Raw genomic sequence first — 26758 nt, 5'->3', positions numbered from 1 at the left:
CAAAATTAATAGCATTCCTTAATATCACCTGCTATTCAGTTTATATTTAATTTTCCCTAAATGTCTAAAAAAAAAACAAAAGTCATTTTACACTTGAATCAGGATCCATACGAAGTCCATTCATTGTATTGGTTGTGTCTTGTGTCTCTTAATCCAAAAAACTTCCACCTCCCTCCTCACTTCCTGACTGGGCAGAAACCATGACAGTTGTCCTATAGAAGCTCTCAGGTCCCAGATGAGGATTTTTGGTATTTAACTGGTTCCTGCACCTTTTTTATTGCTTGGAGACTGGATTTGAGCTGCCCTGCATTTCTGATTGGTTTCGTTTCTTATGTGACAGTGTGTGTGTGTGAATACTTCTTGGATATTGCGGGTACTTCCTGCTGTGGAACCCAAGGAAGCACATGAGACCAGCCGCCCCACTTCTGGTGATATTGAAATAAAGCCACTCTAGGTAGCCACCACCTGTGAAGGTCAGAAGTTATTTAAACTTCCCTGAGTCTTGATTTCCTGGAGCGAAAATCCTCCCCAAGTGGGTTTCTGTGGCTTCAGACCTGAAAGCACTTCCAGGCTGCAAACTGCCATTGAAATGCTATGTATTAATCATATAATGATGCTTTTGGCAATTAAGGAAAATCTTCTGGCTGGGCATGGTGGTTCACTCCTGTAATCTCAACACTTTGGGAGGCCAGCGCAGACAGATTGCTTGAGTCCAGGTGTTCAAGACAAGCCTGAGCCACATGGTGAAATCCCGTCTCTACAAAAAATACAAAAATTAGCTGGGCATTGTGGTACACATCTGTGGCCCCAGACTGGGAGGTGGAATACTGGTTGTGAGGGGAGGGGTGGAATGGGACACGACTGAGGCAGGAGAATCACTTCAACCCATGAGGTGGAGGTTGTGCAGTAAGCAGAGATCACACCACCACACTCCAGCCTGGGCAACAAAATGGGACCCTGTCCTTCCCCCCACCCCGCCAAAAAAAAAGAAAGAAAAATCTTTTAGAAAACATTTTCCTTCTTCAGATACCTTTAGTTGAGAAAATGGTAATGCTCTTTTTTATTGGAAAAAACTTCCAAAACATTTTCAAAAACTGGAAACCACCTGCTTTTTAACCAACAGCTTAAGTGGGGTAATGATTAATTCCTCAAGATTCTGGGCCTTACTCCTAAGAAAACAAAAGTGTAGTGATGCCCTCTGTAGAACGGAGCCTGGCTGGGGAAGTGTACAATCCCTCAGTCTTCTAGGTCAGAGAGTCCCTGAAGGGGAAGAAAACAGGTATTAAACGTTTATGGGATGGTTTCCTTTATCAAAAGAGTCTTCTACCCCTGAGCCTTTAAGACAAGCACACTGTGGCCTTCCTCTGTGAGGACCAGCTGGGGGAGGACCCTTTTAAAGGGATGTTGCTTATTGATTGTCAGGAACAGACTTGCTATTTAAATTTTAACAGTTCTCAGCAAGCTTGTACTTCCAGAGCTTGTGAATGAACAAATCTTTCCCAAACCAATTTTTTTGGGGAGGGTACAACTCAGGGTGCCCAGAGATGGATTGGATTCATTTGTATTCGTTTTCAGTTTAATTTCTCTTCCTGCCAGACCTTTTATCTTCTAGTGGAAGAGAAAAAAGAAGAAATAAAGACTCTTATAGTTGCAGCAGGACTGAGCAGAGCTGGGAGGTGTAGAGGAGATTAATAGGCCCTGTTGTCAAATCAAACCAGGCAGCAGACTCTGGACATAACCAAGGCTGGGGTTATGGACTTTCAGGAGCTGTTTACACTCTGAATGAAAAGACAGCCAGGATCAGGCAGGGCCAGGCTGGTGGGATGGGGCTGAGGGCAGGAAGGCGATATCCTCTCCTGCGGTCTTATTAATCGCCTCAGTCACCTGGTTACGACCGTTGTCCTGACTGTCTCTGTCTGAAACTACGTTTGTTCACTATGCCTGACCGAGCAGGTGAAGGGTTCACTACTAGACACTGTGACATCTGAAGGAAGAAAGGGATAGAAGAAGAGCTTTACCGAGTCCAGTATTAGTCAAGGTTCCTGCAGGGAAAAGATGGCACTCCTGAATTAGAGCAATGGAAGAGGAAGTTTTAGAAGGGGGATGTTTTTAGAGGTGTGGGTGGAGGGGAACCACTGTGAACCTGGGGCTTTGAGCCTCAGAGCTGGTTTCACCCTTAGGTTAAAGAGCCCAAGGCAGATGCAGAACCCCAGAAGGAGAGTTTGCATAGAGTGCCCACTTGGAAAAGAGGAGTGCCCTTTGGAGGAAGGACCCAGGTAGCCCCAGGCAGCCTCCCAGTGAGGAAGGAAGAGCCTTAAATTTGCTCCCTTTATCTATGGGAAGCCTCAGGACAGGAGCCTCCAGGGCAGAGCTGGATAGGGAGGGTGGAGTTTGGATCTAGGGAGAGGGAGTTATCCAGCACCCTGGGCCAAGCTTACAGCTAGATGCTTTCAACGTATGTTATTTCATACTCAGGGAGTCTTGGGGGTTATATGTTATCCCCCCATCTTTTCATCATTTGTTTTAATTTTTAATTGTAGTAAAACACACATAAGAAAATTCACCCCATTCACCATTTATAAGTGCACAGTTCAGTGGCATTAAACATATTCACATTGTGGTAAAATCATCACCACCATCCTTCTCTAGAACTCTTTCATGTGGCAAAACTTCTGCACCACCAAAAATAACTCTCCATTTCTCCTTCCCCAGCTCCTCCTACTTTCTGCCTCTGTGAATTTGACTATTCTAGATGTCTCATATAAGTGGAATCATACAGTATGCGCCTTTTTGTTACTTATTTCACTTAGTATAATGTCCTCAACATTCATCCATGTTGTGGCATGTGTCCGAATGTCCTTCCTTTAAAAAGCTGAGTAGTAGCAATTGTATGGGCAGACCACATTTCGTTTACCCATTCAACCATTGACAGCGGGCAGTTGGGTTGCTTCTACCTGTTGGCTACTGTGAATAAAGCTGCTATGAACACAGGTGTGCAAATAGCTCTTCGAACCCCTCCTTTTCATTCCTTTGGGTGTATACTCAGAAGCAGAATTGCTGGATCATATGGTAATTCTGTCTTAATTTTTGGAGGAACCCTCATACTGTTTTCTATAACAGCTACACCATTTTACATTTGAAACAACAGTGCAATGGGGTGGAATTTCTCCACATCCTCCCCAACACCTGTTATTTTCTGTTTGAGTTTTTTTTTTTTTAAATAGTACCCACCCTAGTGGGTATTAGATGCAGTATCATTGTGGTTCTGAATTGTCCACTGTTTTTACAGAAGTTCAAACAAAATTGAACACCCGTAAGTGGGAGAGCTTATAGTCAGCGGTGAACTCTGTGCTTCTTTATTCTACATCCCAGTTATCTTCAGAATGAGAACAATATTTTCATGGAAGCTGGACTTGGCACGAAGGGCCCTGCTTCCAACCAACCGAGTCCACTTGCCCTGATGCGGGGAAGGGCCTTTCGTCTTCCACATTGACAAATGGCTGTATTCTCTAAGGGAAACTGCTTAGCAAACCAGATCACCCTGAGCTGAGTGATGCAAGTAGAAGGGTTTCAGGTTCCCAGAGCGACAAGACAAGTTGCTGTGAGTTCTTCAGTAGGTAACTGGGAATGCACACATTTTGTCTTTAAAGGAGACACATAGAGAGGGGATCCTATTCAGCTGCCCATTATCCATGTCACTGGAAATCAGAAGCCAAGAACACTGAAATGCCCAGCTGGTGGCAAAGACTGCATTCCCAGAAAGCCGTTTTTGGAAACAGCTTTATTTGAAATAATTAGAAAGATTCCATCTTCATAGCCAACTGGCGTCATGCTTCAGAGCAGCTTAACTTTGTGTTAAGGAATCCAGTGAGCAGATTCTCAATTAGTGATAGACATCTCTGTGTGAGGCAACAAAAGTTGCCTTTGAGACTCTCATTTTCATTTCAGAGCAATTTATGGCCACTGCTTAGTGATCTGTAAGGAGCCAGAGTGCATTTCTGATGAACTCATAGCACAGACTTGCGAATTCCCGTGGTTCAGGCTGTAGGTTTTTGGAGAAGCGGCTGGGATTTTATGTGTGGATGTTGACATGCAGCTGGTGCTGTCTGCAGGCTCTGCCCAGCCCAGCACCATGGCAGAAAGCATGTGCCACCTCTTCCTGATCATCTGTAATGTGGGCAAAAGGGACTTAGCACCACTTCAGGTCAGCAAGACAGCTCAATTTCCAGGAGAATTTCCCCCACCCAGGTTTTACTTCACTAATAACCTGAAAATTCAGTTCAGGCATACTTCAAATTCAGGATGAGAACCGATGGCGGATGCTGGAAGTCACTGCCAGACCTTGTTCATTCCAGGGCATCACTCTACAAGTTGACTGAGCTGAAATGCATGTTTAAACTCTGCAAAAAGCCACACAAGGGTGTAGGATCTCCAGCAGAACCCTCGGAAGCCTTGCCGGAGAAAGCGCATTTGGCTGGCAGAGTTGCTCTTCCACACCTGCTGGAAAGCTGGGTGGGAAGATACTCTAAACTCACTGTGAATTTCATTACGTCTCTCTCCAGCCAAAGCCACTCAGGGGTGTGGTGGCATAATGGGCCTGCCACGCAGATGGGCTGCGAAATACACAGCCCATCTGTCTTTATCATGCTCATTTCCTCTTTTATTAAAATGTTAATGAATATAGTTTTTATTTATCATTCAGTGACATGTGCAGCATCCTTTTCTGGGAGACAAATCTGCAATCTGCCCAACCATGTGAGCCGACAGAGAACTTTCTCCCCTTACATACTGAACACAGGAATTAGGGACATTCTGGTTCCTTTTAAACTGCCATATGCAGGTTGCACACACAAAAAATCCCTTTGCTCGTTGATAGCAGCATGGGGGTAAGTTTCCTTTCTGGCTTGCTAGTTACTAGCCACAGGGCCAGAGCCTCAGTTTCCACATCTGCTAAATGAGATAAACATTCTTTCTCCTAGAGCCGGCCTGCTAAGTAAATGAGATGTTTCCTGAGAAGGCATTTGCACTCACCTCTTATTATTCAGACATGCACTTCTGTGGGCTTGAATTCATTTCCTTCACTCTTTCAGACTCTCCGTGGAAAGTGCATCTGTCAAACGTTGACCCTGAGATGACAGGCGTCACCGTGAGTGGCCTGACTCCAGCTCGCACCTATCAGTTCCGCGTATGCGCAGTGAATGAAGTGGGCAGGGGCCAGTACAGTGCTGAGACAAGCAGGTGTGTGAATCCCACCCTAGGTGGGGGCATGGAACAGCTGGGCCTGAACGCCAAACAGCAGCATCACATTAGGTGGAGGAATTGATCACAGCAACCCGACAGCCTCCCTCAAGGAGACTGGCCAAAACGTGAGCCCAAAAGCCTGTCACAAAGAGGGAAACACAGTCCCATGTAAGCTTAGCTGGGCCTTCCTTCATTGCTGTGAGGCAGGTTTCTCAGATTTTTCCTGTGGCGATCTGGCTGTGCCTACATAAATCACACGTCACAGCACAGCCCTCTCTATACAGGAAATTAAGAGCTTACACATTTTCCGTGTCCTTTGCCACCCCACTGCCGGGGGGAAGCTGGTGCCACAGTCTTGACAAGTGAACATCTAGTGGGGTGCTGTAAGGGAAAGACTCCGCTGTCTCTGCAGAGGTGTCGTGTTCCTGAGTGGTCTTGCTCTGCCATCCCTACGAGGGCTGCCTCTGAAAAAGCTCATTCAGAGGTGATATGGGAAAATGGCTTCATCACATGTCAGCACGCCCTCCCCAACCAACCTGAGCTTTCAGTGGGCTTGACTTGTAGAACAGCTGAGCTCTAAATGCCTTTTTTTCAAAATGTGGGAGTTTGAGATGAGAAATATTGAAAGAGCCGAAGGAAACAATTTGGGAGGAGTCTGAGATGGCAGGCCCACGGAGCGAGCGTACACATTCAGGCTTGCATTCTTTCTAAAGAGCTCAGGCGCTGGGGTTATTCACTTGGAACAAAGTCGCCTCGGTGCCTTCCCCATTGCTTGGATAATTGATTTTCTATTATGTTGATTTGTTGTAACTGTTTCTCATGTCCTTTCAGTTTCATCAGTGGTGTGTTTTGCTTTTCTCGAAACCTGATTCTCATGAATAGTCAGGCTCAAGATTCAGCAAGATAGATGAAATGCAAATGGGCCCGCTCTATTTCTGGTACTCATCTCTCTTTTTCCTGTCTTTTATTTTTAGGTTGATGCTACCTGAAGAACCACCCAGTGCTCCCCCCAAAAATATAGTAGCTAGTGGGCGCACCAACCAGTCCATTATGGTCCAGTGGCAGCCACCCCCAGAAACAGAGCACAATGGGGTGCTGCGTGGATATATCCTCAGGCAAGTAGCCAGTGACTGGCCATCTTTAGGCCACCATTAGAGCCAAGCATTGATTTCACTGAAGTTGCAAACTCTAATGTCTATAAAAGCCAAACAGGAACCAAAGAATCAGTCCAGGTGTGAGACTTTAGGGAGCGGTAGAGACTGTGGCAAACTGGAGTACACAGGCCAATGTGGGCAGCCTTGCACAGACATTCTGTGCATATCTAACCATGAAGGACACACACAAAACCGGGGTCTGGGTATTATGGGTTGGAAGCCAGTATATTATTCATTGTGAGGCTTTTTATTTTTTACTTTTTTTGAGATAGAGTTTCACTCTTGCCACCCAGGCTGGAGTGCAGTGGCACAACCTCGGCTCATTGTAACCTCTGCCTCCTGGGTTCAAGTGATTCTCCTGCTTCAGCCTCTGGAGTAGCTGGGATTACAGGCATGTGCCACCACACTTGGCTAATTTTTGTATTTTTAGTAGAGACAGAGTTTTACCATGTTGGCCAGGCTGGTGTAAAACTTCTAACCTCAGGTGATCCATCTGCCTCAGCCCCCCAAAGTGCTGAGATTACAGGTGTGAGCCACCACGCCCAGCCTCATTGTAAGTCTTTTGATTCTGTTTAAGTTTTGAACCAGGGGCATGTGTTGTTCAGTACAGTAATTTTAAATTAAGAGTAATTAATTTGATGTAACTGTTAGCCAGTTGTCACCATGCTGATATGTTGCTCACTATTGCCAGTTCTTCTAGTATTTCCAGAAATCCACAAATCTAGCTTTCTACCTGAAACCTCACAACTTGTAGATGTTGGAAATAAAATCAATATATCTGGAAACAAAGGGCAGGGCTAATGCACACTTTTGCAGGCCGAGTGTGGCTGAAGGGTGGCCAGTGTGCTATCTTAGCTTTATAAAGGATAGTTGGGCTTCTAGGAGTACTGGGGACATTGTATCAGAACTTGTCTGTTTGAGAGAAGAACTCTTTCCCCAAACTACTGCTAATTTAAAAACTGCACTGAGTGTGATAATTACAATGGCCTGTTGATACAAGTAAAGAAAAAGTAAAGCAGAATTCCATGATGATTGTTAAATCTCTTCTAATAGACTGCAGCATTGTGGACGTATTTGTTAATTTTACCAGTGTTACTGGGACAAGCACTGTGGGTATCCATTATTCCCATCCTGGGCTTGTTCTAAGTGTGTGATCAGTAAATAGTGGCTAAAAAAGGTCTTAAGTAGACAAATTTAATTTCTTAGATAAATGTAAGAAATTGTGAAATGTTGCATCTTCAACTCCATTATCCTTGCATATGAAGGGCAATGCCTTCCCTATATATATTTGTATAGTCATCCTTTCATCATTTAATATGTGTTTTTCTATATGCCTGGAATATCTGCCTGTCAAAACCAATTTGCCATGGTTTTCAAGTTTTTCCTTTAGTGCAGGGATTCTTTTCTAAATGTAAGCCAGACCGTGACCCACCTGAAGTGATTTAAATGGGCCATGCCCTGGGGTACACAGAGAGCTCCAATCAATAGCAAGTCCCCTTTTGTCTTGAGGCTCCAGCTGTCCTTCCTCATTTCAAAGAAGGGCAAGAGGAGCTTGCATTTGTGTCCCCCCAGGGTGGGGGCCACAGGCTCTGGTTCCTGTTGATCCCCTGGGACAGTTCCTAATTGCTTGACCTTCTCCACTCTGGAAAACAGCTTCATGCTCCCCGCTGCCTGTGGCCAAGGGCTCCTGTGGCACTGCTGCTCTGGCCCTGCTTTACCCGTTACCTTCATTCTGCACCCCTCGACTAATGAGAATAATTAGCCGCCCTCTACTCAGCCACACAGGCCTGTCTGTTGCCTCTCTTCAGCCCAGGCAGGAAAAGTTTCCTTAGGCTGAAGCTGCCAAGTAAAGACTTTAAAAGTCATCCCACAGAAGCAGGCTTGGGGCACAGAGTTTAATAATAAAATCTCTCTGATGTTACAAGACTGCGTCGCGGACTGCACATTTCTCTGTTTTGGGGGATTACTAGTGTTAAAAGGATCTTCTGTGATGCGGTCAGTAGAATTGGGTGCTGGAGATGAGGGCATCTGCATTTGCAGGGGCTTAAATCCTGAAAGCCCCAAAATGAGGGTATACTACCCTAGGCCTGTGAATATCAAAGCTTTCAGAAGTTAAAGAGCCATGCCAAAATGAATTTGCTTGGAAACATTTCCACATGATCCTCTGGTCTGCACATCAGCTCTCTGCGAGTGTATATCCTCCAGGGCACAGTCTCTGTGTCAGATCTGAGGCACAATGCAAGGAAAGCAAAGAGAAATAAATCACTTTTGTGGCTCCAGCCATAAGAAGTAGTTAGGATGCGTGTGCAGTAATAAAATATTTATAATAATAGGCGGGGTGTTTCTTTGAGAGGAGCATAGGGGTTATGTCCTTTAAAAACATTCTCCTGTTTATTTCTGTATAAAAAATAGTCTTGTTCTGGCTGAGATGGTCTCCTGGGCAACATATCCTACCAGTAAGAGGAGGCTGCCCTGCACTTCCGTTATTAATTGTGACCTTCTTAGACATCCTGTGACTATTACAAAAGCACCCGGAGCCACTGGTCAGAATGGGGAGCATGCCTGTCCAGGAGGGGAGCACAGGCTCTTTTGAAGATGCAAGTTCTGCAGTTTGTTTTTCACAGTGGTATGAAGAGCGGGCCCCAGAGAAGACGGGTGGCTTATGCAGCCATAGTTCCTTATAACTCAGAGCTATCTTTTCCATGCTTCTCAATAGAAGAGTTGTATTTAAAAAAAAAAATATTTAGGGAGTGCTTTACACCTTCACACCTTTTACATTCATTGTCTCCTTTGACTGTTGCAACAAGCATGGAAATGCTATTATCATTCCCACCTTAAAGAGGTGGCAACCAAGGCTCGGAGAAGTTTGGAATTTTCCCAAGACCACCCAGCAACTCAGTGGCTGTTGAGCAAAGTCTTCTGATGCTGGCTCCTCTGTTCTTCCCTGGAATGTGCGTTGTGTAGCATTGGGTCCACAGGAGGAATCCTTCTTAAGGGCCATGCTCATTCTGTGGTATTGATTACGGATGGTGCTTGGTGCCAGTATGCCCGGGCTACTCAGGTGCATGGTGTAGGCACGGAGCCAGTTTCTACCTTTTCCCAAATGGCTGTCTAACTGTCTCAGTGCCATTTATTTTAAGAGTTTATCTTTTGTAGATGATGAATGTAAGTGGAAATGTCCATCACACAGATGCATCCATGCCAAGGCTCTCTCTCTGAGGGCCACTGCCTTGAGGACCATCATGCTACATAAATGATCTGAACACCCCCTGGGAATTGTACATGTACTTGCTTGGAGCGGGTCATTCAGTAAAGGAGTCAAAGGTAGACACACTATGAAGCAACAATGTGGTTTGATAACTTGACTTTCACTTTTTTTTTTTTTGAGACAGTCTTGCTCTGTCACCCAGGCTGCAGTGAAGTGGCTTGATCTCTGGTCACCACAACCTCTGCCTCCTGTATTCAAGTGATTCTCCTGCCTCAGGTCCAGAGTAGCTGGGATTATAGGGGTGCACCACCACACGAGGCTAACTTTTTTTATTTTTAGTAGAGACAGGGTTTCACCATGTTGGCCAGACTGGTCTAAAACTCCTGAGCTCGTGGTCTGCCCGCCTTGGCCTCCCAAAGTGCTGGGATTACAGGTGTGAGCCACCATGCCCAGCCTGGCTTTCATTTTTGCCCATCACAGAATAACACTGTCCCTTCCCTGAGTCTCACACCAGGTGAGCCCAGGGGCCACTTGCTCCTTTCAGGCAAGAGACCGAAGGAGACCAGGTACATTCTGCTCTTCGAGGGCCATCTGGTTTTGATCATTTGTTTCCTGTCAAACAGGCCCCACCAACTGCAAATGGTCTGCAGAAAGAGGGGACAAGAGAATGCTCTCGGGAACTCCTGATTTTTATGAAGAACCTTGTATGACCGTTTCTCTATTTCCTCACTTCATTTTCAATCTATCCTTCTCTTGGGAAAGTTGTTTTACATTTTAAGACCTGAATTTCTGGGTTTCTTTTTTGCTCTGACATCAGCAGCCTTCCTGTCCCTGCGTGTCTGTCTCAGATCCTTCGCCTTCGTGCTCAGGTGCTCTGCAGTCCTGGACCGCCTAGATAATGGACATGGAATCCACAGAGCCTCAGAGCTCAGAGCTCCATGTCCTGGAGGAGCCTGAAGATTTTCACACACCATGAAAAGCCAACAGATTTGCTGCCACTCAAGTGTGGGACTGTGAGGCAGGAGCCACTTTCAGGGTAGAAATTAGAGGCTTTTGGAAGGTGCAGGGTGATGGGGCAGTCACTCCTACTGGGGCATGCTCCTGGCTTTACCCAGCAGGGCTGATCCATAAAAGTTCAGTAAATTACCTGAGTCGGTTCAGTGCATGAACAACTACTATTACTATTACTATTACTATTACTATTACTATTACTATTACTATTACTTCTCCTTCTTTTTCTTCTTTTGAAATGGAATCTCGCTCTGTTGCCCAGGCTGGAGTGAAATGGCGCCATCACTTCAACCTCCACCTCCTGGTTCAAGCGATTCTCCTGCCTCAGTCTCCTGAGTAGCTAGGACTATAGGCGTGTGCCACCATGTCTGGCTAATTTTTTGTATTTTTAGTAGAGATGAGGTTTCACCGTGTTAGCCAAGATGATCTTGATCTCCTGACTGCATGTTCCATCCATCTCTGCCTTCTAAAGTGCTGGGATTACAGGCATGAGCCATCACCACATCCAGCCTCAGTGCATTAACGTCTATAGACCGAATCATGGAGAAACATTTGCTCATCAAAAGAATACTGTGAAAATCTTCTCACAGTACACACAGCAATTTCCTAATTTGTATATTCTAAGTCCTGAGTTGTGTACATTATCTTTTTCATAAACACAACTTCAAATTTCCACCTAAGAATGTACTACACAAGCAACCACAGGAGTCTTCTACAAAGCAATTTGTCATCCTTAGCATTGGACTAGTATTTTGGAAGTTTCAACACCTTTTCAAAGCCACTCATTCCAATTCTGGGATACACTTGGACACACCTGCAGTTCATAAATGGAGCTCCATCCCTGGAGACCACGAGGCTGTGTGCTGCCTCCTTCTGGACGTCTCCCCACATTTCAGACTCATAAGAGGAAAATGTTTCCCAAACTGATTTACAGCAGCTCCCTGACGGAAATCATGTCTGGAATTTTTGGTACTAAAATTCTCCAGGCGAGTTACACGTAAAAAGTTATAATTTTTTCTTAACCATAATGCAGTTGAAATGTCAGTTCCATTTTGCCTTGAGCTTATAATCACTGTGAGATTAGAGCACACTTTTAAAAATCGTCAAGTTAGGAAATGGTATTGTTTAAGGCTGACCTCTCAGCTCTGCTCTTGTTTATTTACTTTCATTTCCCCCTAACCCTGCAGAATAGCTGCAGGTAAACGCAGTTTCCGGGTCCAGTTATTTCTTTGCCATGACGGGCTTCCTTCGTGGCAGGTACCGCCTGGCCGGCCTTCCCGGAGAGTACCAGCAGCGGAACATCACCAGCCCAGAGGTGAACTACTGCCTGGTGATGGACCTGATCATCTGGACACAGTATGAGATACAGGTGGCAGCATACAATGGAGCCGGCCTCGGCGTCTTTAGCAGGGCAGTCACCGAGTACACCTTGCAAGGAGGTAAGCTTGTCTCTAAAACCATGAGCTGGCAGAATCTTTGCCGGGCAGTGGGATTTGCAAAGTTGGACTGGAGTGTGTTAGAAAGAAAAACAGAGAATTCAGTCCCCCAGGGAGCATTTAGAAGAAAATTCATCACATATTTAATGGGATCTCTCCAGCTATTCGTCAACTAAAGCAGTACCGTAGATGGGAGACAAATAATATTCCAGCTGCTTTTTTCAGTGACTAAGGAAAGGATGTTTCGGTACACACCCGTTAGCGGGTTCATCTATTCTTGAAAAGTCTGTGAAGCTGGATTTTTCTAAATGGAATGATTGTAGGTTTTTGCAGGAAAGCTGGCTGTGGAGTTCTGTGTGATACTGTGAGTGTTTTTCAAAGAGCATGATTATTCTTCACAGTATTTTTAAAGATATAACATAATTATTGGTCATAGAATTTGCAACTTGGTACTTTTCTTTGGTTGCCTTTTTCAGTTACACAAGCAGATAATCTACTAAATCAATAAAAACTGCCCACCCCTGGAAAGAATTGACCAGACATAAATGTCACAGAGCCAGTAGTTCTTAAATATACGTGGTGAGACCTGGGCATGGCATTGCAGGCTCTCTACCACATCTAGTTCCTCCACTGTTTTTGAAGGATGCAGGTGTCACCCCCAGGAGGCGGGAGGGTTGGAAACCCCTCTGCATCTGCATCTCACTGTTACTGTTCTTAGCAGGAATAAATAGACCCTCTCCCAACGCAGCCTCATTTGTCCTACAGCAGCCCAAATCCTTGCCAGGGAAGCAATTTTTCTACAAAGTCTAAAATCTTTTTTCGCTCTGCGATTTATGCCCTTGCCTGATTCACAGGTGTGATTTTATTTGCTTAGGCATTTTTATTGCTACCAGACCTTGACCTTTTTCAAATGATAAGGTTTCTAACTGCCCACTTCTCTCCCCAAATCATGCCTGAGACCTAATGTTCCTTGATATTACATGCTGTTATTATCATCCCTTATTGATTGGCTGTCTGTTGTCATCTGTAAGTCCATAAATCCTCCTTTATAAATTAAGTGCAGTCAGTTCTGCCTGCACAGTGACTAGCAGAAATATTTAAAATGCAGGACAGCCAGGAAGAACCTGTCCATCTGCAAGTGACTCTTGATTACTCATTTGAAAAGGAAAATGGCTGAAAACCTGGACAGTTAGCATTTGCTTTAATTAGGGTATTTAATAAAATAACAGTAAACTTAGAAACATTTAAAAGACTCATATTTCTATTAGTAATCCCTTATTACTATTAATCGTGACTGTTTCATTTTCTTGACGGTGCATTTGAGTTCTGTGTGGGGCAGAGGGAAGTGGATCTCCACCGAATTGAGAAGGGCTTTGAGGCTTTGGACTCTGGCTTTTATTCAGTTGGCATTGGGGAACCATTAAAGGCTTAAGAGCTGTGAGTGACATGAGCAAAAATGCTGCATTAGGAGAAGGAATCTGTGCATGATAAGGTGGGAGATGGGGAGCAGAGAAGGGCAGCAGGCCAGAGACAAAAAATGAAGTGATGCATGTCCCCCAGCTCCAAAGGCTGGCAACAAGAAGGGATAGGGATGTAAGTCTTGGTGGGATGCCATCGTTTTCAAAACAGCTCTCATGGATTCCAGGGTTGTGCCTTCCAGCAACTCTGGAAACAAATGCAGTTTCTGCTCCACAAGCACCTCCTAGTGCCTCCTGTACAATGGGGCTGGGTATAAAAACAGGAACAGGCCCAGTACCTCCTGTACAATGCGACTGGGTATAAAAACAGGAACAGGGCCTGGACCCTTCCTCAAAGTGTGGACAATTTATAAGATAGAGCAGGGCAAGTTTCATATTAAGGCACTTGTTCATAAGGAAGCTGAATATTAGCTAGCTGGAATTTAGTTGGTCTGAAATCACATGGCAACAAAGGCAGAACCAGCACTGATATCCAGACTTCCAAGACAAGACCTCTGTTCTCTGAGCAATATTGGCTGCCTTTGATGCCACTAGGACTTGAGAGGAAATTTCAGCCTAGTTGGTGAGGGACTGCACTTAGACTAGTGGGCTGGGGCACAGGGTTCCCCCTAAGATGGGGGCTCAGTGGGTGGGTTCCCACCTCCATATCCAAGTAGTCTTCTGGATGGGGAAATTATTAAACTATGCTTTGCTCTGGGAATGAACTTTTTCCCACATATGATGAGAACCTGACTTGGATTGTTCTACATCTGGTTCACCATATCTGCTTTAAAAAAAAAAAAAAAAAAAAAAAACCCACTATTCATGAGTGAATAGTGCACATGCAGTTTCCCTTCTGCAGCTTGGCTCTTTAGCAGCACCATCCTTCCCTTGCTTGGGTGTTTGACACTGGTGGTCGGCACACAGAGTCCCTCATGGGTCTTGGGACACCCAGCAAACACGGTCATAATTTCTGTCTTCATGTCTTCCACTTACTCCCTGGGACACGTTTTTTTTTTGAGACGGAGTTTCGCTCTTGTTACCCAGGTTGGAGTGCAATGGCGCGATCTTGGCTCACTGCAACCTCCACCTCCTGGGCTCAGGCAATTCTCCTGCTTCAGCCTCCTGAGTAGCTGGGGTTACAGGCACGCGCCACCATGCCCAGCTAATTTTTTGTATTTTTAGTAGAGACGGGGTTTCACCATGTTGACCTGGATGGTCTCAATCTCTTGACCTTGTGATCCACCCGCCTCGGCCTCCCAAAGTGCTGGGATTACAGGTGTGAGCCACCGCGCCCGGCCCCTCCCTGGAACACTTTTGTATGGACATGGATGGCCCTCTTTTGTTTCCTACTAAGCCCAGTGTGGAAACACAGGTAGCTCTGTCTTCCCTGTGAGGGACTCAGCTTTCCCTCTCTGCATGTTTCGGACTCCCCTATGCTTGGTGGGTTGGTAATTGCCCCTGGAGAACCTACCTGGAGCTTGCTGGGATTGGGCAGGTCATGTCATGCTTTTCTTCCAGACCCTGACTCCAACCCTATACCCATTCCTGGGTCGCTAGGCAGAACATTTCAGGCTTGTGACAGCTTCGAGATGCCAGGCATCACCCATATGACCCTTCTTTGTTCAAGGGACATACTTGAGTCCCAGAACAAATTGGGGGTGATAATGCTTACTGACCAAAGCATTAGGACACTGTCCTTTGGATGTGGCTGGTGTCAGGCATATGGCAGGCTGCAGGAGGAGGTGGCCCATGGCCTGGGGGACACGGCTGGCTACACAGCCTTGATGCCTTGTTATAGTCAACTGCACTTATCCCTCTGAGCTATTCAAGGACCTCCCAGTCAGCCATGCCACCACGGAACAGAATGAAGTGAGCATATGAATTCTGTTCCAAATCCTCATTCCCCTCTGCAACAGGACACAGCTAGGAGAGGACATCAGACCACCAGTTTGGAAAGAGCTGGGAAGGTGAAGGGAAGACGGGGCGATGCTTGCCTGGCTTTGGAGAGGAAGACGTAATGAACAGGACAGAGAGGGATCTGCCTAGAAGATGACATATAAGGAAGCAGAGTGACAAGAGGAACTGTGAATGCTTCAGGGAGACGATGATGGCAGCTGGGTGAGCACGACAGGTTTCACACACACGTATATATTCACACATCTTTCTGGATGCATGACTCCCAAAAGAGCCCTTCCTGGGAGTCTATCCAGTCCTCACCCTCCGCATTTACTACTAATGTGCCTTCAAGAAGCACCTGTACCTGTTCCGAGCCTCCAGTTTCCATTTGTAGAACTGTCCTGACTCCAAGGGCACTGTGAAAAGAAGATGAGATACTACATGTAAAAAGACTTTGAAGACAAGACATCTCACACGTGCCAGCAGTGTTGCTATGTCTGTATTCCTTTTACCACTGTGACAAGTGTCTGCTACAGTCTTTGAATGCTTCCATAGGGGCCATCGCACAGGAAGAGATCTGGGAGCAATCTTGCTGACAGTAAAATCAAACAGACTCAAGAATTGCTGTGAGGGCCTGCGGCATGCACGGAGTTGTGGGACGGGCCCTGACTCCGAGGGTAGGGAAGATGCCTGGCATGTCATCATCCTTGGGGACCTGCAGTCTGGCCGCAGAGGTGAGACTCACATTCATGAAATATGAGCAGGAAGTCGAAGAGATCAGCCTCACTCATGCACAGTCACCCCTCATCTATCCACAGATCAGGGTGCTGGGCATGCCTCAAAGGGTCCTCAGTCAGCACCCAGAAAACTCACTGTGATCCACGTGGTGGGGGGCACCTAAGTGTTTGCAGCTGTCTGTGTTGCTTAGGAATGGTGTCTCACTACTAGAAACAGACCCACAGTGACAGGAGCTTAACAAGATGGAGCAGTGTTTTTAGTTTTCTCACATCAGGGGGTTGGGCAGTGGGCAGTGGGCAGTGGGTGGGGCAGTCATAGTGGCAGCTCCAGGGTCATCAGAGATTCAGGGTTCTTTGTCTTTTTGCCTGCCACTTCAGCACGTGCCTCAAGTTGCACACCTGCTGCTGCAGTGTCAGCTGTTGCATCCCCACTCAAGAAGGCAAGGAGGAGGAAGGCTCAGGGTTGTGCCTCAGGGACAAGTATGCTCACCTTTAAGGAACTTCCTTAGAAGTCCCATTTGTTGCTGACTCTGCTTACAATTCCTGGAATTCTCTCTGTGTGGGAGAGGCTGGCATTGTGGCCGTTCAGCTGGACACATCTCTGTCCCTTGTTAAGGAAGGAAGAGAGAATGGATATGGGAGGGGAAGCTCACAGCTTCTGCCTCACTTTCTAAGTGAGAGGAAATTTCCTGACAATGGGCTCCTGACCTGCCTCACACTGAGTGAAAACTGCAAATGCACAGGTCCTCCAGGCCATGGTGGCTAACCCATCCCCTGAGGCTCCCCACCCATCCCCTGAGGGCTCCTCAGCCTCAGGCACCCGCATTCCCCTGAGGGCCTCTCAACTTCAGGCCCCAGCTCCGTGGAGCTGTTTGGGCATGAAGTGCTCAATGCTTATTTGCTGCTGGGAGCCCCACTTAGGGGACTGAAGTACCCCCCCGGCTATTAGCACTGATTGTCAAGGCAGCCTAGAGGCCTAAGTAGGTCCTTGAAGCTGAAAAGGGAGTAATTAAAATGCCTTTATACTGAAAGGGAAAGCATAACTCATAAAATTAATTATTTGTAAGCATAATTTGGGAAATTATTGTAATGTCTACAAACAGAATTTGACAGTGTGTCAGAGAGCATGCAGAAGGCAGGAGACACCCAGCCAGGAGGGGAAGGAAGCCCTAGGCCAGCCAGCCTCATTTTTCCTCCTCCTCCCTTCAGCGAATGGCAGCTTGATGCATCCGGGGAAATGAGAAGTAATTCATCTTGACTTTAATAAGGCCCTTGGACTGAGCGCCTCCTGAGAAAGTATCAGAGCGCCAGGGAAAGATGGGGCCCCGTGTGCTATCATGAGGTGGGTGTGGAACTTGCTAGGCTGTCCGTCTCAAAGAGAACTTAGCAGTGATGCAGCATTTGCTGGGATGAGGGAGGGGAGGGCATGCAGGCTGCCCTGATTGGCACCAGCAGCAAGCATGGAGCAATAGAAAAGCTATTTGCTGTGGGGGGAAGGTAGCAGCTCATCCTTTTAGAGCAAGATTTTTGGTCTCAAATGTGTTCCCTTCAAGGCAGATCCTTAAGGAAGATCAGCAGCAGGTAGTCAGCGCAGTACGATGTTGACCCCTGAAGCCATCTGAACCTACTGCTCACTGACCATGCTTCATTTTCCTTTTCAATCCCATTTATGGCTGAGATATATTTAAAATGCATGGTTTGTCAACTCCAGTTCTTTGCAAGTTCTCAGCATGGGCTAGCACCTTGGACACGTGGGGATTACTTAATATAAACCCTCAAACTTTCCTGGCTTTTCTTATCCCCCTCCGTCTACCATCCACCATTATCTTGTCCACCAATCGCATTTAATAGATTTTATTAACAGGGCCTCCATGACCTTTTCAGCTCAAGGCATTTTAAAATGGGACATATTAACTTACAAATTGAGCAGCAAAGCTCTAATACAGTTTCAGCCAAGTGAACTTTCCGAGGGGTGAGAGGAAAGGTTGGTGCTGTCACAGAAGCTGTGGCCTGAAACTCCAACAGACACAGTTCTGCATGTCAGATTTCCATGATGATTACCCACAATGAAATGGAAAATAAATTTACCCAAGAATTTTAAATTCAAATAACTTAAATTTACTCAGAAATCGATACGCTGTTGATTTCAAGTGGAAAAAATCCATAGAGTGTAAGTCGTGTGTAACTAAGTGCCCAGTATAATTAGAAACATTTTTCTTACTGCCAGTGTTGACTTCAGCAACTTTCTAATAATGTAGCTTGGGAGGGAGGGTGCTATAGTCATTTGAAGCAATCAGTAGTTCACATTCGATGTTGATTCGCTGTTTGGCTCACAAATTCAGTTGTTAGAAATTGTTCAAATAGGGATGAAAGACACAGAGAGAAATAACATGGCTGTGAAGTTTTCAGGTGAACCTTAGTGTGGAAAACTAGATCTGGCCAGGATGGAAAGTGTCATCGATTACAGTTTTGTCCTAAAATAAGTCTGTATGGATATGCAAACTCCTTCTATCCATTTTTTGAAATTTATCCATTAAGATGCAGATGTTGGTTTTTCTATAAGGGGTCCAAAGACAAATTATGCTATAAATCATCGTTCTGAGCACACCAAGATTTTTACCTTTTTTTCCTGGCTTTATTTCTTTATCATTTTTCTTCTTATAACAGCTATATGTGTGCTATAATGATTTATTGTGGTTTCAGAACATTACCTTATAATGAAAGAGAAATATTTCATATTTTAAAAGAAATGGAAAAAACATTTGGTTATCCACATTTCTAAAACATTAGTAAAAGCTCCTAAATGTTCACTTGGGCTGTGAAAGGTTTTCTAAAGCAAGGATTATAAATGGGCACTCTGTTTGCAAACCCCATTCTTATCTCCTCTTGGGAAATTCTCAATGTGGCATTAAGTGACATTGCATAAAAGATTTGTTTCTCAATCCCTCCAACTTTCTAGACCTCAGGCTCTACCTGCAGAATAGGATAATGTTCCAGATTCTCCCAGCATTACCTAAAACACTAAGTAAAAGCTGAACAAAATAGATATGGGCTGTTCCATTAGACATGGGCTTTATTTGGTCTTGTAGAACCTGCAGGAAAGGAAAGAGCAGGAAGCTCGTGCTTTAGGGGAAGCCACTGTATGCCAGCCTTTGCCATGCCATGCCGTGCCCTTACACTCAGTGTCTTATTCCATGCATCCCTGGTGGTCTTGCAAAATAAGCGTCATATCCCTATTTGACAGAGGCAAAAATGGAATCTCAGAGAGGCAACTCACTTTCCCAAGGTGACATAGCTAGACAATGCTGAGAAATGCCAGAACCAAAACCTGGGTCTGCTGGGCTCCCAAGCCCAGGCTATCATCTGCCGTCACTACAATTTACCTTTTTTTTTTTTTTTTTTCATTCTAAATGTATCACGCATGGCGAAGAATTACTTCCAGATTCCCCCTGCTGTGACTATGTGGAGTAGAAAAGGCGTAAGTGCTCCTCTCACTCTGCTGCCATGGAGGGTGAGCTTGGGGTGGTCTCTGGGTACTTTGGACCGCAGTGCACAATAAGAACTCTGTTTTGCATCGAAACCCAGCACATATGCACAGTGATACGTGTTCATGGAACAATAGCAACTCTCTCAGTGTACTTTGTTGTACTTTGGTATTTTCTGTTCTATTTCATTCTGTTTCATTCTTTAAAAAGCTGTGACCACTGAATTGATTTCCCTATCCATGAGTGTATTTGTGACCTACAGGTTGAAGAATACTGAATTCCAGCAACACAGGCTGTTTGGTTTGACTGACTCTTACCTCCCTTTCAGAAAAAGCCTCTACCAAACCGAGGATTCTTCAGGTCTGTGCTGTGAAGCCTGTCTTGTCCCTCCAACTGTAAAGACAGACAAGGTCTGAGTGAGGGCGTGAGCAGGGCCACCAGCCGAGGCACAGAGTGGAAGGCCTGGGGTGGAGCAGGGAGGGTGGGGTTTAGCATCTGTATCCCTGAAGATCACCTCTGTGTACACAGGGAAGGGGTTCCTGGGACTTGCCCTTCACTTGCTACTAGAGGACATGTGGAAAGATAAACCAGTCTAAGTTACTATGAGCATCACCTTATTTTGTGACTCACAGGCCTCTTTCCTCCTAGCCTAGGAACCCCATGAGGCCAGGGGCTGTGTTGGATTTGTCTTTTCATATCTGTATTCCCATATCCAAGCACAATGCCTGACCCGTAAGTAAACACAGCATAAATAGATGTCTGATTAAAAACACAGGGCTTATCATTCCTCTTTCAATGCCCGAAGCTGTGCCAGTTTAATCTCCATCTTCAGCACCACACCCTGCCTTCTGCCCCGACTCTTGCTGTCTCGAAATCTCGGAAGAAAGCATCCCTGAGCCCTGTCACATGTGGGTTAAATCTTCCTGTCTTTTTGCATTGTGACGTCTAACAGCAATCCTTCCTGGGTGCCACCTAGGCTGAGCCTGGCTTTGCTTGGAAGCCTAAATGCAGACTCTTTTCTCCCCCTCCCCTGCTGGAAATGCTGAATCTGGACTGCAGCCTAGAAGGTGCATGGGGAAATGATGTCCATGAACGTGTCCCCAGCATTGGGGAGGTATGCCACTCAGCACCCGGGACACACCAGGCCACAGCACTCACCCTCAGGGCCTCAGTCCCCATACTGTGTGGAAAGGCCGCTTGACCCACAGCTGGAGAGGAGAGCTGATCATGGGAAGAGCAGAAGAGAAACCACAGACATGCAATGTTCAGACGTGAAAAATGCATCAGACAGGTGCATGGGAAGTGAGGGTCAGGAGAGGAAGAGGAGGAGACACCAAGTGGGCTGGAGCCCAAGCAAGCAGCTAGAGCTTCCACCCACTGAAGGCAGCCTTGGGCCTGTGTTTTGTAAGCTTGGTGTTTGGTGCAAGTGAAGATGTATTTTAGGAATGAAACTGGTATTTCATGAATAGAAATATCATCTTGTTTCCAACTGCCTTTAGAGTCAGAGGACTGGGTTCACAAGGGCTTGGTAGCCTGCCAGGGCCTGCGAGCTCTCCCCATCTGCTGTGTCCCCGACCCCAGCCTAAACACTGGCCCCAAATGCTTCTCCTCAATGCCAGGCAAATAAAGATTTGGAAATAAAATAAGTTCAGAAAGGAACACCAAACACTTTTTTAAGTGTTAAAGTATTTTCTTCTCAAGGCCATCAGAAAACATACTCGAGCTTATTCGTCAAAGGTTTGTTAACCTAATAATGCGATAGAAATGTTTAATGCATTGAGAACCTTCAGGTGTATCAGAACTGCAAGAACCATAACGACGCAAGAGCTCAGCCGTGGCCCAGAACAATCTGGAATTAACGATAACACCCAGCACACAGATTGTAATATATACACCCACCCAGTGGTGTGCGGCCAGTAATTCTTCCAGGTAATGAGCTCACTGTTCCCTGGTTTGAAAGCTGTATACATTTAATTCTATGAGGTAACCTAGAGAAATGGACCTGTGAACCCCCATGAAGTTCTGGATAGACGCATCAGTCCCTCATATTTGAAACTGTATACATTTGGGATTGTGAAAAACGGGGCGTTCCGTTGTAGCAAGGACATGAAGATTCATGCTTCTTGCGTGGAGTAGAAGCAGCTGCCCTGGCTAGCTGCTAGGCTCCCAGCCTGTGGCCTGCTAGAGGAGATGGGAGCCAGCAGGTGGGCCCTGAATGGTTCAGTGAAGGCTGCCCAGCACCCAGGAGAACTGATATTGCACCTGAGGGTCATGGACGGTGAAATTTCACTGTGTTAAGACCCTGAGATTTCATGGTTTATCTGTAACAAGTAAGGTAGTGTTGCTTTAGTAAATTCAACTGGGCATGTTAGAATATCGGACAGTGCACTCTAATTTCCTTCTGTGCTAAATTCAGCTGATTTTACAGCATTCTCAGTGGGCTCCTTAGCACATTTAGGTGGGGTTTGCACAGTACCATAAAGATGCTAAGTAGGATGTAGAAATCACTCATTTCTTACCACAGAGGCCTGGATATTCACTTTCACCTGGCCCAAGAAGGCCCATGAATTGCTATCCCAGCATCTCCTAATATCACTTTATTAATTTTATTTGACATGTTGCAAATCTCCAAAACATCCTGCAGTTCTGTGGTCAGCACAGGTTTCCTCTGATTAACCATTATTTTCAACTATTTCTCCATTGACGTAGATGGAAGGGAAGATGAATACTGTCTTTACTCAGGGGTATTGAAAATAAGCTTTATATTAATTTCATCATATTATTTGACTTAAATATAGAAAATAAAAATGTGTGTCTCTCTTTTCAGCAGCAGGGAAAATTCCTGCTGGACATAGTCATAGACTCTGGGGGCTGTAACCAGCAGCACACAGTCCTGGTAGAGGAGAGGAGAAGAGGCTTGTGGGGATGAGAGTAGGGGGTTTCTATCAACCAATTAATTAGGATCTAGATCTATTCAAAGCAACAACCAAGGGAAGAATGGAGGAAGGGAGAGAGAGAGAGAGAGACGAAAGAAAGAAAGTGGACAGGAAGGTAGAAAATTAGGTAGATTAGGAGGGAAGGAGGATGGAAGGGAGGAGAAAAAATTAGAATAAGAAATTACAGCAGTGGTTCTCAAAGATGGTCTATGGACCAACAGGATCCACATCTCCTAGGAACTTGTTAGAAATATAAATTCTCGGGCTTCACCCCAGACTCACTGAGTCAGAACTTTCATATGTGTTTCAACATGTCCTCCCGGTGATTCTAATGCACACCCTAATTTGGGAACCTTCTTTAGGCATTGATAGGTAGAAGAATGTAACACCTAGGACTCATAAACATGAGCCCTGCCAGCTGTCCAACAGTGCATTTAAAATAGTAGATCGTATTCAAGTGGGATTTATTCCAAGAATACAGTTTTGACATTTGCCAATATTCAACACCCATCTGGAGTACAAACATATAATAAAATAGAAATGTATTGACATTTATTCAGTATGGTAAACTGCGTGTACCTCCAGCCCCTGGATCTGTGTTCTCCATCTACTTGATTGGGAAACCCTACAGGCATCCCTGCTGAAGGCAGAAGCATAAGGATGCCCACAGCCTTCTCTGCTCTTAAAATTGAACTGGACATGTTTGCCACAGCTGTAGACAAGAGAAAGCAAGGAGAAGTATAAGGCCCCAAAAGGAAGTGATGAAACTATCTTTACTTGCAGGTAATAAGACCTGATATCTGGAAACTGCTATGAACAGTAAAGAATTTAGTAAACTAGCAAGCTATAAAATCAGCATGTAAAAACAAATGGACTTCATATGCACAAGCAAAACACAGCTTGAAGTTACAATCAAAGATAAGATCCCATTTACGGTAATAAAATAACATTAGAAAAGAAAAAAAAGCTTGGGATGAACTTAACAAGAAATACCCAACATAGATGAAGAAAACTGCAAATGCTCCTGAAAGTCACTAGAGCAGGTGTAAACAAATGGACTATGTTCTTGAACAGGAAGACTCAATATCACAGTGAAGTTAGTGTTCTCTGTGTGAATTTAGAATTGTTGCATGATCCCCAATAAAATAATAAAAGATTTTTTCTAGAGCTAGAAAATTTTAAATTTATTCATAAAAACAAATGAGCAAAAATAGCCAGGAAACTCCTGAAATAAAAGTAATGTTTTATTTCCTTTAGGTATTAAAACATATTATAAAGCTCTATAACTAAAATGGTGTGTCTATTGGTGGAAGACTAAAAGATACATGGATCAGAATAGAAAACCAAGAAATGGGCTCCATTAGATATGCAAATGTAATGTATAATCGAAGGGCTTCTTGAATAACTGAATAAAATAGACTTTTTGATAAGCATTATTGAAATAAGTGGATACCTATGTGGAAAAAAGACAAAACTATATTCATTCCCTATCCACATATACAAGGATACATTCCAAGTGGATCAGAGATATCAATATTAAAAACAATATTAAAAATATGGAACTGTACAAGTACTAGAATAAAACAGTAGTTTTAGTCTTTCTAACCTGGAAGTGGGAAAAACTTGTCTAATGATGACTCAAAATCTAGAAGAATAAATGAAAAGATTTATGAATTGACTATTTACAAGTTTTAAAAAGCCAAAATATTCTATATGCAAAAAATACAATGAGCAAAACAAAACAAGAAAATTGGCAAATTGGGGGAAATACTTTCCATTTATATCTCAGAGAAATGGTTAATATCTCCATATTGAGTTTCTAAAATAGAGAAGAAAAAGAATTAAAAGAAAAATGGGCAAGCAGTGTGAAACAAGAGTTAACAGAAGTGCAAATGGCCCGTAACCACAGGAGAACATGCTCAACCTTGTCAAAGTAGCACACATAAAAAATGACGTTACACAGTCACTATTTCTCACGGATCAGTGTGATACAAGTTCAAAAGTTTGACAATAGTCTGATGAGGCTCAGGGGAGGGGGAAGAGGCACCATCATTCATTGCTACTAGAAATGCAATGCTACAACCCCTAATTAATTCAATTCAAACACATCAATGGGTGCTAGAATTAGTGGGAGAAGTTTGATGAGGAACGAGATATACTTCTCACAAAGTATGTATATATCACAAAGAAAAAGAGAATAACTTGATCCTGGAGAAATCTGGCAGTAAGTGGTTACAGTTAACATCACCAGTAATGGGACAATTCAGAATTGTGTACCACTGGGTAGGATGCAATGAAAAGAACACAGCCTCCACTCTGTGTTATTCCTACATATAATACAAGCCTGAATCTAGTTAAAAAGAAACCTCAGGTGAACTCAAACTAGGAACATATTGCACATGACATCGGACTGCAGCCTCCAAAAATGACAAGGTCATGGAAGTCAAGAACTACTCCAGATTGAAGAAGATGAAAGAGACATGATACCTAAATGCAACATATGATCGAAATTGGATTCTGTTGCTACAGAAGATGTTGTGGGGAAAACAGGAGAAATCATAGATTAGATGGCAGTGATGTGTCAATGCCAATGTCCTGGGTTTGATGGCCGTATTGTGGTTACCTGGTGAGTGTCCATCCTCCAGTATTTGGAGGCAATGGGGCTCATGCTAGCAGCTCACCCTCAAATGGTATTTTTATGTTTTTATACAATTCAAATTTATTTGTACATTTGAAATATTTCAAAATGAAAATTATCTTTAGCATTTAAAAGGGTTTCTAATTCTTAGGCCAGTCATGGTGGCTCACACCTTGGGAGGCAAGGAAGGTGGATCACCTGAGGTCAGGAATTCGAGACCAGACTGGCCGACATTGTGAAACCCCATCTCTACTAAAAAAAAAAAAAAAAAAAAAAAAAAAAAAGCCAGGTGTGGTAGTGGGCACCTGTAATCCCAGCTACTCCAGAGGCTGAGGCAGGAGAATCGCTTGAACCCGGGAGGCGCAGGTTGCAGTGAGCCAAGATTGCACCACTGTACTCCAGCCTTGGCAACAGAGCAATATTCCATCTAAAAAAAAAAAAAGGTTTCTAATTCTTTTTCATTTAAAACACAAACTGAAACAGTCCTTAATGGAAGACAATAATAGTAATAACTGGTTAACCTGTATATTCCCTTCTGACTCACCAACTGTGGTTTTAGGAGTTCGTTCCTGAAATGAACTTGCAAACAAATGAAAAGACACAGGTACAAGACTATTCACTGCAACACCATTTGTTGTAGCAAAAGACTAGACTCTACCAAAATGCCCATCAATAAGAGTCAGACTGAATAGACCATGGTATATCCACACAATGGGATATCACTACATGTCATAACAAAGAAAGAGGAAAAGTTTGAGAACTAGAGCTATGGGGAAAAAGAAGGCATGGAAACAGAAATCAGGCTTCTCTGAATACATTTGTATGTAGAATTGGCTTCGAAAGAATGTAAATATATTTTATCTACTCATACCACTAAATTAATCTTTTTTTTTTTTGAGATGGAGTCTCACTCTGTCACCCAGGCTGAAGTATAGTGGCACATTCTTAGCCCGCTGCAACCTTCACCTTCCAGGTTCAAGCAATTCTCCTGCCTCAGCCTCCAGAGTAGCTGGAATTACAGGCACCTGCCACCATGCCCAGCTAATTTTTTTTTTTTTTTGTATCTTTAGTAGAGACAGGGTTTTACCATGTTAGTCAGGCTGGTCTTGAACTCCTGACCTCAAGCAATCCACCCACCTTAGCCTCCCAAAATTCTGGGATTACAGGCATGAGCCACCATGCCTGGCCAGCACCAAATTAATATTTTTAAAACCTTGGAAAATAAATTCTAAAAAATTGTAAGCAAAGTTAAGCAAAGGGACAGAACTGTGTACTGAGCTGGTGGCATAACAATAAAGAAAGTATTTCAAGTAACTTTGAAAGATGAAAATTTGTGCATCCTAGTGGGATGTACTCTAAGGACAAAAAAAAAGGTCTTCAACTGTTTTCAGCTGTAGAGTGTTGGTGGGAGTGGCATGGCAGATTTGTGTCTTTAAGACCATTATATGTAACCAGGTATGGTGGCTCATGCTATAATTCCAGCACTTTGGGAGGCCGAGGCGGGAGGATCACAAGGTCAGGAGTTTGAGACCTGCTTGGACAATATAATGAAACCT

General features: G+C 44.4%; 1 protein-coding gene across 1 annotated transcript in view; it reads left to right on the top strand.

The window, feature by feature from the left end:
- Window positions 1–26758, top strand: part of SDK1 (sidekick cell adhesion molecule 1) — a 1001700-nt gene that overhangs the window by 751115 nt on the left and 223827 nt on the right. Inside the window, exons 15-17 of the mRNA XM_035283177.3 lie at window positions 5091–5238; window positions 6216–6356; window positions 11872–12053. Coding sequence (XP_035139068.2) covers window positions 5091–5238; window positions 6216–6356; window positions 11872–12053 — 471 coding nt within the window. The remainder of the gene's footprint in view (window positions 1–5090; window positions 5239–6215; window positions 6357–11871; window positions 12054–26758) is intronic.

The sequence above is a fragment of the Callithrix jacchus genome, chromosome 2 (assembly GCF_049354715.1).
Source record: "Callithrix jacchus isolate 240 chromosome 2, calJac240_pri, whole genome shotgun sequence".
NCBI lineage: Eukaryota > Metazoa > Chordata > Mammalia > Primates > Cebidae > Callithrix > Callithrix jacchus.
The sequence above is the reverse complement of the archived record's forward strand: the minus strand, read 5'-3'. Positions and strand labels throughout refer to the sequence as shown.